This window comes from Saccoglossus kowalevskii, chromosome 1 (assembly GCF_978046115.1).
Source record: "Saccoglossus kowalevskii chromosome 1, keSacKowa6.1, whole genome shotgun sequence".
Lineage (NCBI taxonomy): Eukaryota > Metazoa > Hemichordata > Enteropneusta > Harrimaniidae > Saccoglossus > Saccoglossus kowalevskii.
The window spans coordinates 41,918,676-41,936,629 of NC_140641.1; the positions used below are offsets into that span (position 1 = coordinate 41,918,676).

A 17,954-nucleotide genomic window follows, 5' to 3' on the forward strand; every position below is an offset into this window, starting at 1 on the left:
AACCCTTTTCATCCCCTTCGGGGGATGTTGTGTGTTAATAAATAAATAATAAAAAATACCATAAACAACAGACTTTCCACCAAATAACACAAAACTATATATATGTATGGTAGTTTCTCCAAAAACAGAGCAACGCGAGATTTGTTGTCTGTCTTTCTGTCTGTCCTTGTGACAGTGACTATTAAAGTCTCCATTGCATTGTCTATTGTTGACAGTGCAATGGAGTTGTGCGTGGTATAATAAAGGTCTCATGCCACTAATTAACCAATGGCTGCTCGTAGCAGCCTAGCAAGAACCAATGAAATTTTTTAAATATTTTTTTTTCTCAGGTGCTCCCTGTTTGAGGGCGTAATCACCTGGGTCAGAGGTGAGACCAACATGTGGTCTTTTGTTTACTACTTAGCGGCTGTGTACCTGTGGGTTTATTCTGTGTGTATTTAGATGTTCTAATCTTGGTGTTTTTCCAGTGATTTCTCTTGGTGCAATCCAAGTACAGTAGGTGTGTCTTGTTTATCTGAGATTTGCAAGAGTTTGAGCTGGCCAACATGTTAGTTTTTTTCATATGGTTGATTACTGGCATGTTGATTTCCCATTTTTGAGCCATGTTTTCAACTTTCTTCATCATTTTTATATAGCAATCTCGTCATATGTTAACATTGTCGTCTATGGAAATTCAATTAGTGGTATGAGCCCTAATGCTGGACATCCTTCTGTACTATGACGTGTCGTCTTTCTTCTGCGCATGCCCATATGTTATATGACCTTTGACTTCAAAAATGGAGACCGTCGTAGAGGAAATCGTGCCACCCGAAGATTTGAAGGTGGGTAAATTGAAGCGTGTATTATATTTTGCAAAACGGCTGATTAAACTATAAACATAATTAGACTATGTGTTCGATTTTGTTTAGAAATGGTGTCCATAGCATACGACGTGCAAGACAAGAGTCACCTATGATTAAATCAGATTGGTCATTGTAAATCTACCTTATAATAGGAACAAGGGGGATAAACACAAAAATAAAAACCAGGAAATAGTTGAATCTCGCGTGAAATTTACATAATCCCAAAAGTTACCGAAAAGGTCATTTTAATATAAATGAACCTGCATCTCAACTCTGTGGTCCGGTGATCGTTTTTTTTTTTTTCTTCTCATTTTGTTAGATTGACTTTCTTCACATGTGTATTGCAAAATCTTAATAAGAATACAAACGCAATAAAGATTATTATTATACAATGACAAGGTAATAGTTCAGATACTAGTTATTATGCCAAGATAGACAGGGGAATATAGAAAAACGACAAAGGGGGGGGGGGTGTTGCTGTCTTATTTAAAAGTGAATATACAAAATACATTTCTATAATTAGTGACCAAGCTAAATATTTTCATTTGGTGCAAATTATTTCCAATGCAAAGACACTTATTTATTGGCTGCATATATATCCCTTCTGAGAATTCCCAATTATAACAACTCTGACACTGATTTGATTCTAGAACTGGAAAATTAATAACAAAATTATCTTGATAGATGTAATGATACTTGATGATTTCAACTCTTGTATTGGTGATTTGAATGACACAATTGATGTTGAAAATAACAAACACATGCTAACCCATGTAGCTATATTGATGATAACACCAGTAAGAGAATAAACATTGAATCAAACTCAACAAATTCAGAATTTAAAAATAGGAATTTAATAATTAAATTAAATTATGTTTTAGTTGCAACCTCATAAATTTAAATGACCATAAAGTAAGTGACTCTATGTGATATCTGTCACATTCCAACAAGGAACTCCAAAACACTGTCGGTATATACATGCTTCATAGACCTGCGGCATTCAACAACATTTGGTATGAAGGCATGTTCTTAAAATTATCAAATTCAAGGAAAACAGGTGACATATAATTTATTAAAAGATGTGTACAGCCAATTAAAATACATATTAAAATTGATAGATGGTTTAACAGAACTGTTCTCTTCAAAGACAAGTGTAAAATAAGATTGTAATTTTAACCCCATACCGTTTAATATATTTATAAATGACCTTTCCAATACTTTTGACCCGGCTATGTATCAGCCACCAATTTTGAAAAACAATAAAGTCTGTTGCCTTCTACATTGTATACGCAAATGATGCAGTTATCCTATCTGAAACTAAATTGGGCTTACAGAATTGTCGGGGCAATCTTTCTTCTTACACCAAAAGATGGAAACAACTAGTCAACACAGATGAAACAAATATTATGATATTTAAAAACCCTAACCGTCTATTCAGTAATAATATATATTTCTATGAGAAAAAAAATCGACATAAATAAAAACTACATGTACTATGTAGAATATGGTTGCATTGACCACACTCTGCTAATTAATAATTTATAGTTTCTTTTAATTATTTTTTAAATAGAAATTTGAGAGGCTTTACAATAAAGAGGCTGTTGAGGGAAAAGTGAGCTCCAAGACAACATTTGAATATGCTTGGTGTCTCATTAGAAGTCGTTATCTTCGTGATATGCAGAAGGGAGTTATCCTTCTTGAAGATCTCTATGTTCATGGAGACGATGAATCACAAAGAGATTACCTATTTTATTTGGCCATAGGAAATTACAGACTTAAGGTAATGTAGATTGGTTGAATTACCATTACTCTGTATAAAGACATCCCAAACACACTGGTTGAATTACCATTACTCTGTATAAAGACATCCCAAACACACCGGTTAAATTACTATTACTCTGTATAAAGACATCCCAAACACACCGGTTAAATTACCTTTACTCTGTATAAAGACATCCCAAACACAATGGTTGAATTACCATTACTCTGTATAAAGACATCCCAAACACACTGGTTAAATTACCATTACTTTGTATATAGACATCCCAAACACACTGATTAAATTACTATTACTCTGTATAAAGACATCCCAAACACACTGGTTAAGTTGCCATTACTCTGTATAAAGACATTCCAAACACACTGGTTAAATTACCATTACTTTGTATAAAGACATCCCAAACACGCTTGTTAAATTACCATTACTTTGTATAAAGACATCCCAAACACACTGGTTAAATTACCATTACTCTGTATAAAGACATCCCAAACACACTGGTTGAATTACCATTACTCTGTATAAAGACATCCCAAACACACCAGTTAAATTACCATTACTCTGTATAAAGACATCCCAAACACACTGGTTGAATTACCATTACTCTGTATAAAGACATCCCAAACACACTTGTTAAATTACCATTACTTTGTATATACCGTAGACATCCCAAACACACTGATTAAATTACTATTACTCTGTATAAAGACATCCCAAACACACTGGTTGAATTACCATTACTCTGTATAAAGACATCCCAAACACACCAGTTAAATTACCATTACTCTGTATAAAGACATCCCAAACACACTGGTTGAATTACCATTACTCTGTATAAAGACATCCCAAACACACATGTTAAATTACCATTACTTTGTATATTGACATCCCAAACACACTGATTAAATTACTATTACTCTGTATAAAGACATCCCAAACACACTGGTTGAATTACCATTACTCTGTATAAAGACATCCCAAACACACCAGTTAAATTACCATTACTCTGTATAAAGACATCCCAAACACACTGGTTGAATTACCATTACTCTGTATAAAGACATCCCAAACACACTTGTTAAATTACCATTACTTTGTATATAGACATCCCAAACACACTGATTAAATTACTATTACTCTGTATAAAGACATCCCAAACACACTGGTTAAGTTACCATTACTCTGTATAAAGACATCCCAAACACACTGGTTAAATTACCATTGCTTTGTATAAAGACATCCCAAACACACTGGTTAAATTAACATTACTCTGTATAAAGACATCCCAAACACACTGGTTGAATTACCATTACTCTGTATAAAGACATCCCAAACACACCGGTTAAATTACTATTACTCTGTATAAAGACATCCCAAACACACCGGTTAAATTACCTTTACTCTGTATAAAGACATCCCAAACACACTGGTTGAATTACCATTACTCTGTATAAAGACATCCCAAACACACCGGTCGAATCACTATTACTTTGTATAAAGACATCCCAAACACACTGGTTGAATTACTATTGCTTTGTATAAAGACATCCCAAACACACTTGTTAATTTACCATTACTTTGTATAAAGGCATCCCAAACACACTGGTTAAATTGCCATTGCTCTGTATAAAGACATCCCAAACACACTGGTTAAATTACCATTACTTTGTATAAAGACATCCCAAACACACTGGTTAAATTAACATTACTCTGTATAAAGACATCCCAAACACACTTGTTAAATTACCATTACTTTGTATAAAGACATCCCAAACACACTGGTTAAGTTGCCATTACTCTGTATAAAGACATCCCAAACACACTGGTTAAGTTGCCATTACTCTGTATAAAGACATCCCAAATACACTGGTTGAATTACCATTACTCTGTATAAAGACATCCCAAACACACCGGTTAAATTAACATTACTCTGTATAAAGACATCCCAAATACACTTGTTAAATTACCATTACTTTGTATAAAGACATCCCAAAATCACAGGTTAAATTAACATTACTCTGTATAAAGACATCCCAAACACACTGGTTAAATTAACATTACTCTGTATAAAGACATCCCAAACACACTGGTTGAATTACCATTACTCTGTATAAAGACATACCAAACACACTGGTTAAATTACCATTACTCTGTATTAAGACATCCCAAACACACTGATTAAATTATCATTACCAGTATTACTCTGTACAAAGACATCCCGAAAAATTCACGAGTGTCAATGTTTGATATTGATTGATTATCCTAATATTATTGTTAGATAATTTGATATTGTTATCTTTTCAGGAGTATACAAAGGCACTGAATTACATTAGAGCTATACTAAAAAATGAACCCAAGAATCATCAAGCTTTGGAATTAGAAAAACTTATTAAAAAGAAAATGAACAGAGGTATTTCCTAATTAATATTGTATTAATATCACATGCACAATGTGTTCATGATGACAGTGTGATGTAAGACATGGCACATCACCACAGTGTGATGAAAGACATGGCACATCACCACAGTGTGACGCAAGACATGGCACATCACCACAGTGTGATACAAGACATGGCTCATCACCACAGTGTGATACAAGACATGGTACATCACAGTGTGATGTAAGACATTGCACATCACCATAGTGTGATGTAAGACATAGCACATCACCATAGTGTGATGTAAGACATGGCTCATCTCCACAGTGTTATATAAGACATGGTACATCACCACAGTGTGATATAAGACATAGTACATCACCACAGTGTGACATAAGACATGGTACATCACCACAGTGTGATGTAAGACATTGCACATCACCACAGTGTGATGTAAGATATGGTACATCACCACAGTGTGATATAAGACATGGTACATCACCACAGTGTTATATAAGACATGGTACATCTCCACAGTGTTATATAAGACATGGTACATCACCACAGTGTGATGTAAGACATGGCTCATCACCACAGTGTGATACAAGACATGGTACATCACCACAGTGTGATGTAAGACATGGCTCATCACCACAGTGTGATGTAAGACATGGCTCATCACCACAGTGTGATACAAGACATTGCACATCACCACAGTGTGATGTAAGACATTGCACATCACCATAGTGTGATGAAAGACATGGCTCATCTCCACAGTGTTATATAAGACATGGTACATCACCACAGTGTGATGAAAGACATGGTACATCACCACAGTGTGATGTAAGACATTGCACATCACCACAGTGTGATGTAGGACATTGCACATCACCACAGTGTGATGTAAGACATTGCACATCACCACAGTGTGATGTAAGACATGGCTCATCACCACTGTGTGATGTAAGACATAGCACATCACCACAGTGTGACATAAGACATGGTACATCACAGTGTGATGTAAGACATGGCTCATCACCACAGTGTGATGTAAGACATTGCACATCACCATAGTGTGATGAAAGACATGGCTCATCTCCACAGTGTTATATAAGACATGGTACATCACCACAGTGTGATTTAAGACATAGTACATCACCACAGTGTGACATAAGACATGGTACATCACCACAGTGTGATGTAAGACATTGCACATCACCACAGTGTGATGTAAGATATGGTACATCACCACAGTGTGATATAAGACATGGTATATCACCACAGTGTGATATAAGACATAGCACATCACCACAGTGTGATGTAAGACATGGTACATCACCACAGTGTGATGTAAGACATTGCACATCACCACGGTGTGATGTAAGACATTGCACATCACCACAGTGTGATGTAAGACATTGCACATCACCACAGTGTGATGTAAGACATGGCTCATCACCACAGTGTGACATAAGACATGGTACATCACCACAGTGTGATACAAGACATGGTACATCACAGTGTGATGTAAGACATTGCTCATCACCACAGTGTGATATAAGACATAGCACATCACCACAGTGTGATGTAAGACATGGCTCATCACCACAGTGTGATGTAAGACATTGCACATCACCACAGTGTGATGTAGGACATGGCTCATCACCACAGTGTGATGAAAGACATGGTACATCACCACAGTGTGATGTAAGACATTGCACATCACCACAGTGTGATGTAAGACATGGCTCATCACCACAGTGTGATGTAAGACATGGCTCATCACCACAGTGTGATGTAAGACATTGCACATCACCTGAGTGTGATGTAAGACATGGCTCATCACCACAGTGTGATGTAAGACATGGCTCATCACCACAGTGTGATGTAAGACATAGCACATCACCACAGTGTGATGTAAGACATGGTACATCACCACAGTGTGATGAAAGACATGGTACATCACCACAGTGTGATGTAAGACATGGCTCATCACCACAGTGTGATGTAAGACATAGCACATCACCACAGTGTGATGTAAGACATTGCACATCACCATAGTGTGATGTAAGACATGGCACATCACCACAGTGTGATACAAGACATGGTACATCACAGTGTGATGTAAGACATAGCACATCACCATAGTGTGATGTAAGACATGGCTCATCACCATAGTGTGATGTAAGACATTGCACATCACCACAGTGTGATGTAAGACATAGTACATCACCACAGTGTGATACAAGACATGGTACATCACAGTGTGATGTAAGACATTGCACATCACCACAGTGTGATGTAAGACATGGCTCATCACCACAGTGTGATGTAAGACATGGCTCATCACCACAGTGTGATGTAAGACATTGCACATCACCACTGTGTGATGTAAGACATAGCACATCACCACAGTGTGACATAAGACATGGTACATCACAGTGTGATGAAAGACATGGCTCATCTCCAGTGTTATATAAGACATGGTACATCACAGTGTGATGTAAGACATGGCTCATCACCACAGTGTGATGTAAGACATGGCTCATCACCACAGTGTGATGTAAGACATGGCTCATCACCACAGTGTGATGTAGGACATGGCTCATCACCACAGTGTGATGAAAGACATGGTACATCACCACAGTGTGATGAAAGACATGGCACATCACCACAGTGTGATATAAGACATGGCTCATCTCCACAGTGTTATATAAGCCATGGTACATCACAGTGTGATGTAAGACATGGCTCATCACCACAGTGTGATGAAAGACATGGTACATCACCACAGTGTGATGTAAGACATGGCTCATCACCACAGTGTGATACAAGACATGGTACATCACAGTGTGATGTAAGACATTGCACATCACCACAGTGTGATGTAAGACATGGCTCATCACCACAGTGTGATGTAAGACATGGCTCATCACCACAGTGTGATACAAGACATGGTACATCACAGTGTGATGTAAGACATTGCACATCACCACAGTGTGATGTAAGACATGGCTCATCACCACAGTGTGATACAAGACATGGTACATCACAGTGTGATGTAAGACATTGCACATCACCACAGTGTGATATAAGACATGGTACATCACAGTGTGATGTAAGACATGGCTCATCACCACAGTGTGATGTAAGACATGGCTCATCACCACAGTGTGATATAAGACATGGTACATCACAGTGTGATGTAAGACATGGCTCATCACCACAGTGTGATGTAAGACATGGCTCATCACCACAGTGTGATGTAAGACATTGCACATCACCACAGTGTGACATAAGACATGGTACATCACAGTGTGATGAAAGACATGGCTCATGTCCAGTGTTATATAAGACATGGTACATCATAGTGTTATATAAGACATGGTACATCACAGTGTGATGAAAGACATGGCTCATCTCCAGTGTTATATAAGACATGGTACATCACAGTGTGATGTAAGACATGGCTCATCACCACAGTGTGATGTAAGACATGGCTCATCACCACAGTGTGATGTAAGACATGGCTCATCACCACAGTGTGATGTAGGACATGGCACATCACCACAGTGTGATGTAAGACATGGCTCATCACCACAGTGTGATGAAAGACATGGTACATCACCACAGTGTGATGTAAGACATTGCACATCACCACAGTGTGATGTAAGACATGGCTCATCACCAGTGTGATGTAAGACATAGCACATCACCACAGTGTGATGTAAGACATGGTACATCACAGTGTGATGTAAGACATTGCACATCACCATAGTGTGATGTAAGACATGGCTCATCACCATAGTGTGATGTAAGACATGGCTCATCACCACAGTGTGATACAAGACATGTTACATCACAGTGTGATGTAAGACATAGCACATCACCATAGTGTGATGTAAGACATGGCTCATCACCACAGTGTGATGTAAGACATGGCTCATCACCACAGTGTGATGTAGGACATGGCACATCACCACAGTGTGATGTAAGACATGGCTCATCACCACAGTGTGATGAAAGACATGGTACATCACAGTGTGATGTAAGACATTGCACATCACCACAGTGTGATGTAAGACATGGCTCATCACCACAGTGTGATACAAGACATGGTACATCACAGTGTGATGTAAGACATTGCACATCTCCACAGTGTGATATAAGACATGGTACATCACAGTGTGATGTAAGACATGGCTCATCACCACAGTGTGATGTAAGACATGGCTCATCACCACAGTGTGATGTAAGACATTGCACATCACCACAGTGTGACATAAGACATGGTACATCACAGTGTGATGAAAGACATGGCTCATCTCCAGTGTTATATAAGACATGGTACATCATAGTGTTATATAAGACATGGTACATCACAGTGTGATGAAAGACATGGCTCATCTCCAGTGTTATATAAGACATGGTACATCACAGTGTGATGTAAGACATGGCTCATCACCACAGTGTGATGTAAGACATGGCTCATCACCACAGTGTGATGTAAGACATGGCTCATCACCACAGTGTGATGTAGGACATGGCACATCACCACAGTGTGATGTAAGACATGGCTCATCACCACAGTGTGATGAAAGACATGGTACATCACCACAGTGTGATGTAAGACATTGCACATCACCACAGTGTGATGTAAGACATGGCTCATCACCAGTGTGATGTAAGACATAGCACATCACCACAGTGTGATGTAAGACATGGTACATCACAGTGTGATGTAAGACATTGCACATCACCATAGTGTGATGTAAGACATGGCTCATCACCATAGTGTGATGTAAGACATGGCTCATCACCACAGTGTGATACAAGACATGTTACATCACAGTGTGATGTAAGACATAGCACATCACCATAGTGTGATGTAAGACATGGCTCATCACCACAGTGTGATGTAAGACATGGCTCATCACCACAGTGTGATGTAGGACATGGCACATCACCACAGTGTGATGTAAGACATGGCTCATCACCACAGTGTGATGAAAGACATGGTACATCACCACAGTGTGATGTAAGACATTGCACATCACCACAGTGTGATGTAAGACATGGCTCATCACCAGTGTGATGTAAGACATAGCACATCACCACAGTGTGATGTAAGACATGGTACATCACAGTGTGATGTAAGACATTGCACATCACCATAGTGTGATGTAAGACATGGCTCATCACCATAGTGTGATGTAAGACATGGCTCATCACCACAGTGTGATACAAGACATGTTACATCACAGTGTGATGTAAGACATAGCACATCACCATAGTGTGATGTAAGACATGGCTCATCACCATAGTGTGATGTAAGACATTGCACATCACCACAGTGTGATGTAAGACATGGCTCATCACCACAGTGTGATACAAGACATGGTACATCACAGTGTGATGTAAGACATTGCACATCACCATAGTGTGATGTAAGACATGGCTCATCACCACAGTGTGATGTAAGACATGGCTCATCACCACAGTGTGATACAAGACATGGTACATCACAGTGTGATGTAAGACATTGCACATCACCACAGTGTGATGTAAGACATGGCTCATCACCACAGTGTGATATAAGACATGGTACATCACCAGTGTGATACAAGACATGGCTCATCACCACAGTGTGATATAAGACATGGTACATCACCACAGTGTGATATAAGACATGGCTCATCACCACAGTGTGATACAAGACATGGTACATCACCACAGTGTGATGTAAGACATTGCACATCACCACAGTGTGATGTAAGACATTGCACATCACCATAGTGTGATGTAAGACATGGCTCATCACCACAGTGTGATACAAGACATGGTACATCACAGTGTGATGTAAGACATAGCACATCACCACAGTGTGATGAAAGACATGGTACATCACCACAGTGTGATGAAAGACATTGCACATCACCACAGTGTGATGTAAGACATGGTACATCACCACAGTGTGATATAAGACATGGTACATCACCACAGTGTGATGAAAGACATGGTACATCACCACAGTGTGATGTAAGACATTGCACATCACCACAGTGTGATATAAGACATGGCTCATCACCACAGTGTTATGTAAGACATTGCACATCACCACAGTGTGATACAAGACATGGTACATCACAGTGTGATGTAAGACATAGCACATCACCACAGTGTGATGAAAGACATGGTACATCACCACAGTGTGATGAAAGACATTGCACATCACCACAGTGTGATGTAAGACATGGTACATCACCACAGTGTGATGAAAGACATTGTACATCACCACAGTGTGATGTAAGACATGGCTCATCACCACAGTGTGATGTAAGACATAGCACATCACCACAGTGTGACATAAGACATGGTACATCACAGTGTGATGTAAGACATGGCTCATCACCACAGTGTGATGTAAGACATTGCACATCACCATAGTGTGATGAAAGACATGGCTCATCTCCACAGTGTTATATAAGACATGGTACATCACCACAGTGTGATTTAAGACATAGTACATCACCACAGTGTGACATAAGACATGGTACATCACCACAGTGTGATGTAAGACATTGCACATCACCACAGTGTGATGTAAGATATGGTACATCACCACAGTGTGATATAAGACATGGTATATCACCACAGTGTGATATAAGACATAGCACATCACCACAGTGTGATGTAAGACATGGTACATCACCACAGTGTGATGTAAGACATTGCACATCACCACAGTGTGATGTAAGACATTGCACATCACCACAGTGTGATGTAAGACATTGCACATCACCACAGTGTGATGTAAGACATGGCTCATCACCACAGTGTGACATAAGACATGGTACATCACCACAGTGTGATACAAGACATGGTACATCACAGTGTGATGTAAGACATTGCACATCACCACAGTGTGATGTAGGACATGGCTCATCACCACAGTGTGATGAAAGACATGGTACATCACCACAGTGTGATGTATAACATTGCACATCACCACAGTGTGATGTAAGACATGGCTCATCACCACAGTGTGATGTAAGACATGGCTCATCACCACAGTGTGATGTAAGACATTGCACATCACCTGAGTGTGATGTAAGACATGGCTCATCACCACAGTGTGATGTAAGACATAGCACATCACCACAGTGTGATGTAAGACATGGTACATCACCACAGTGTGATGAAAGACATGGTACATCACCACAGTGTGATGTAAGACATGGCTCATCACCACAGTGTGATGTAAGACATAGTACATCACCACAGTGTGACATAAGACATGGTACATCACCACAGTGTGATGTAAGACATTGCACATCACCACAGTGTGATGTAAGACATTGCACATCACCATAGTGTGATGTAAGACATGGCACATCACCACAGTGTGATACAAGACATGGTACATCACAGTGTGATGTAAGACATAGCACATCACCATAGTGTGATGTAAGACATGGCTCATCACCATAGTGTGATGTAAGACATTGCACATCACCACAGTGTGATGTAAGACATAGTACATCACCACAGTGTGATACAAGACATGGTACATCACAGTGTGATGTAAGACATTGCACATCACCACAGTGTGATGTAAGACATGGCTCATCACCACAGTGTGATGTAAGACATGGCTCATCACCACAGTGTGATGTAAGACATTGCACATCACCACTGTGTGATGTAAGACATAGCACATCACCACAGTGTGACATAAGACATGGTACATCACAGTGTGATGAAAGACATGGCTCATCTCCAGTGTTATATAAGACATGGTACATCACAGTGTGATGTAAGACATGGCTCATCACCACAGTGTGATGTAAGACATGGCTCATCACCACAGTGTGATGTAAGACATGGCTCATCACCACAGTGTGATGTAGGACATGGCTCATCACCACAGTGTGATGAAAGACATGGTACATCACCACAGTGTGATGAAAGACATGGCACATCACCACAGTGTGATATAAGACATGGCTCATCTCCACAGTGTTATATAAGCCATGGTACATCACAGTGTGATGTAAGACATGGCTCATCACCACAGTGTGATGAAAGACATGGTACATCACCACAGTGTGATGTAAGACATGGCTCATCACCACAGTGTGATACAAGACATGGTACATCACAGTGTGATGTAAGACATTGCACATCACCACAGTGTGATGTAAGACATGGCTCATCACCACAGTGTGATGTAAGACATGGCTCATCACCACAGTGTGATACAAGACATGGTACATCACAGTGTGATGTAAGACATTGCACATCACCACAGTGTGATGTAAGACATGGCTCATCACCACAGTGTGATACAAGACATGGTACATCACAGTGTGATGTAAGACATTGCACATCACCACAGTGTGATATAAGACATGGTACATCACAGTGTGATGTTATACATGGCTCATCACCACAGTGTGATGTAAGACATGGCTCATCACCACAGTGTGATGTAAGACATTGCACATCACCACAGTGTGACATAAGACATGGTACATCACAGTGTGATGAAAGACATGGCTCATGTCCAGTGTTATATAAGACATGGTACATCATAGTGTTATATAAGACATGGTACATCACAGTGTGATGAAAGACATGGCTCATCTCCAGTGTTATATAAGACATGGTACATCACAGTGTGATGTAAGACATGGCTCATCACCACAGTGTGATGTAAGACATGGCTCATCACCACAGTGTGATGTAAGACATGGCTCATCACCACAGTGTGATGTAGGACATGGCACATCACCACAGTGTGATGTAAGACATGGCTCATCACCACAGTGTGATGAAAGACATGGTACATCACCACAGTGTGATGTAAGACATTGCACATCACCACAGTGTGATGTAAGACATGGCTCATCACCAGTGTGATGTAAGACATAGCACATCACCACAGTGTGATGTAAGACATGGTACATCACAGTGTGATGTAAGACATTGCACATCACCATAGTGTGATGTAAGACATGGCTCATCACCATAGTGTGATGTAAGACATGGCTCATCACCACAGTGTGATACAAGACATGTTACATCACAGTGTGATGTAAGACATAGCACATCACCATAGTGTGATGTAAGACATGGCTCATCACCATAGTGTGATGTAAGACATTGCACATCACCACAGTGTGATGTAAGACATGGCTCATCACCACAGTGTGATACAAGACATGGTACATCACAGTGTGATGTAAGACATTGCACATCACCATAGTGTGATGTAAGACATGGCTCATCACCACAGTGTGATGTAAGACATGGCTCATCACCACAGTGTGATACAAGACATGGTACATCACAGTGTGATGTAAGACATTGCACATCACCACAGTGTGATGTAAGACATGGCTCATCACCACAGTGTGATATAAGACATGGCTCATCACCACAGTGTGATACAAGACATGGTACATCACCACAGTGTGATGTAAGACATTGCACATCACCACAGTGTGATGTAAGACATTGCACATCACCATAGTGTGATGTAAGACATGGCTCATCACCACAGTGTGATACAAGACATGGTACATCACAGTGTGATGTAAGACATAGCACATCACCACAGTGTGATGAAAGACATGGTACATCACCACAGTGTGATGAAAGACATTGCACATCACCACAGTGTGATGTAAGACATGGTACATCACCACAGTGTGATATAAGACATGGTACATCACCACAGTGTGATGAAAGACATGGTACATCACCACAGTGTGATGTAAGACATTGCACATCACCACAGTGTGATATAAGACATGGCTCATCACCACAGTGTTATGTAAGACATTGCACATCACCACAGTGTGATACAAGACATGGTACATCACAGTGTGATGTAAGACATAGCACATCACCACAGTGTGATGAAAGACATGGTACATCACCACAGTGTGATGAAAGACATTGCACATCACCACAGTGTGATGTAAGACATGGCTCATCGCCACAGTGTGATATAAGACATGGCTCATCACCACAGTGTGATACAAGACATGGTACATCACAGTGTGATGTAAGACATTGCACATCACCATAGTGTGATGTAAGACATGGTTCATCTCCACAGTGTTATATAAGACATGGTACATCACAGTGTGATGTAAGACATTGCACATCACCATAGTGTGATGAAAGACATGGCTCATCTCCACAGTGTTATACAAGACATGGTACATCACCACAGTGTGATGTAGGACATGGCACATCACCACAGCGTGATTGAAGGTAGGGCACATCAACACATTCTCATAAATATGCTATCACAATCTATGTTCATGCTCTCTAGCCATTGTGATTTATAAGCATTATCTGATCGCTACATGTACATGTATAATGATTTGTTTGTTTTACAGAAGGCTTGATGGGTATGGCAATTGTTGGAGGAGCAGCATTAGCACTTGGTAGTCTGGTTGGCCTTGGTGTGGCATTAGCAAAGAAATCATGATACTGATGCTGATGTATATAGTCCTTTACTTATTTATGTTTTCCAGATAGAATTCTATCTACTTCTTGCCAGAATTGGACTATCATTTTTGTTTTTTGTCTTTTCGTTTTGTTTATTGTTCTATTTAAGATTTTAGTCGTTATTCTGCAAGCTTTTCACATATAATAATTGTTATGTGTTAGTATTGATTGCAGATCAAGTTGTTTGCCACTGTTAATGGTCAGATATTATTTACATTATCACCTCTGAGTATTCTAAGTTAACCTACCTATAGATGAATATAGTAAAACTAGACATACATATATTATGTTATGTACAAACAATGAATACTGTAAACAATACGAGATAAACTACAATAGGATAACTATATGTATAGCAATGGGTCACAACATGTATCTGATGTGCTTATTGTGATCTGCCACAACTATTTCCAGAGAATCAGATTTTTAAGGTAAGGGGAACGTCACCTGTGCAAGGGATCATAACAATGTATGCTAAAATCATAATCAGATTTTTAAGCTTTGTCATTATAATAAAATCACTGTTAAAGTCGTATAATCGGTGCCTTGGGCCACAGTCTTCTAGCATTGTTAATATAATAGGAGATTCTGTAAGTCTGAAATCAATTAAGATGTTACTGTTGTTTATTTTGGGAATTATCAACAATGAAACAAGACTGGAATTTGAATAATCTAGAGTGACAGCTATATTGTTTAGTTGACCTTACATGAACTTGTTAATTATGCAGCAACAGATTTTGTTCGTGTGCTCCTAAAAACACATCTTGCACAATTTCAACATACTGTAAAATACTTTATTTTTGCTGGGAATTAATTTTCGCTGTTTTCGCTAAAGCAATGATTCACTGAAGATGTATATTTCACATTCTTCAGCACTTTTAAGCAATGAGAATTAGGAAAGCAGAGATGAAGCTATCCTTACTAGAAATGATCTACAATGCTAATTATATAGGGCAGTTTGTTTAAATTCAGATTCTGCTCAACATTGTTATATGTTACTATTATAAATTTGGGTTTGGAAGTTATTTTCTGAAAATAAATTATATAATACTTAACACCACTCATATGACCCATAATTTGAGATTCATTTATTCCTGTAAAGACCAACTTTTATGCAGATTCTTAAACTGCAATTGTATCCTGTAAATGTCACACTTTCCTCACAGGAATCTAAACACCACATTGATTGGAATGTTGTAAACACATTTTCTTAATAAGAACCCCATAAAAAGCACACTTCTTTTATACACCATGCTTTACTTGAAGGAATTTTATAAACACCACATTTATACTCAAAAGAATCTTGTAAACACCACACTTTACTCGAAGGAATCTTGTGAGCAACACACTTTACTCACATGAATCTTGTAAATGGCCATACTTTAGTCACCGTTATTTTGTGAACGCCACTTTACTCTCAGGAATCTTGTAAACACCACACTTTACTCAAAGGAATCTTGTAAATGGCCACACTTTACTCACAGGAATCTTGTAAATGGCCACACTTTACTCACAGGAATCTTGTAAATGGCCACACTTTACTCACAATAATCTTGTAAATACTACACTTTACTCAGTCATCTTGTAAATGGCCACACTTTACTCAAAGGAATCTTGTAAATGGCCACACTTTACTCACAGTAATCTTGTAAATGGCCACACTTTACTCACAAGTAATCTTGTAAACACCACACTTTACTTACAGTAATCTTGTAAACGTCACACTTTACTTACGGTAATCTTGTAAACGCCACACTTTACTTACAGTAATCTTGTAAACGCCACACTTTACTTACAGTAATCTTGTAAATGGCCACACTTTACTCACAGTCATCTTGTAAATGGCCACACTTTACTCACAGTAATCTTGTAAATGGCCACACTTTACTCAAAGGAATCTTGTAAATGGCCACACTTTACTCAAAGGAATCTTGTAAATGGCCGGACTTTACTCAAAGGAATCTTGTAAATGGCCGGACTTTACTCACAGGAATCTTGTAAATCTCCACACTTTACTCACAGGAATCTTGTAAATGGCCACACTTTACTTACAGTAATCTTGTAAATGGCCACACTTTACTCACAGTAATCTTGTAAATGGCCACACTTTACTCACAGTAATCTTGTAAATGGCCACACTTTACTCAAAGGAATCTTGTAAATGGCCGGACTTTACTCAAAGGAATCTTGTAAATGGCCGGACTTTACTTACAGTAATCTTGTAAATCTCCACACTTTACTTACAGTAATCTTGTAAATCTCCACACTTTACTTACAGTAATCTTGTAAATGGCCACACTTTACTTACAGTAATCTTGTAAATGGCCACACTTTACTCACAGTAATCTTGTAAATGGCCACACTTTACTCAAAGGAATCTTGTAAATGGCCGGACTTTACTCAAAGGAATCTTGTAAATGGCCGGACTTTACTC

General features: G+C 39.0%; 1 protein-coding gene across 1 annotated transcript; it reads left to right on the forward strand.

Moving 5' to 3' along the window:
- The first annotated feature begins 361 nt into the window (after window positions 1-361).
- Window positions 362-16,580, forward strand: LOC100367718 (mitochondrial fission 1 protein-like). Its single transcript, XM_002734258.4, has 5 exons — window positions 362-499; window positions 636-821; window positions 2,413-2,622; window positions 4,924-5,029; window positions 15,409-16,580. Exons 2-5 carry the CDS (start codon window positions 777-779, stop codon window positions 15,498-15,500), a joined length of 453 nt encoding a protein of 150 aa, XP_002734304.1. The 5' UTR covers window positions 362-499; window positions 636-776; the 3' UTR covers window positions 15,501-16,580.
- The last annotated feature ends 1,374 nt before the right edge of the window (window positions 16,581-17,954 follow it).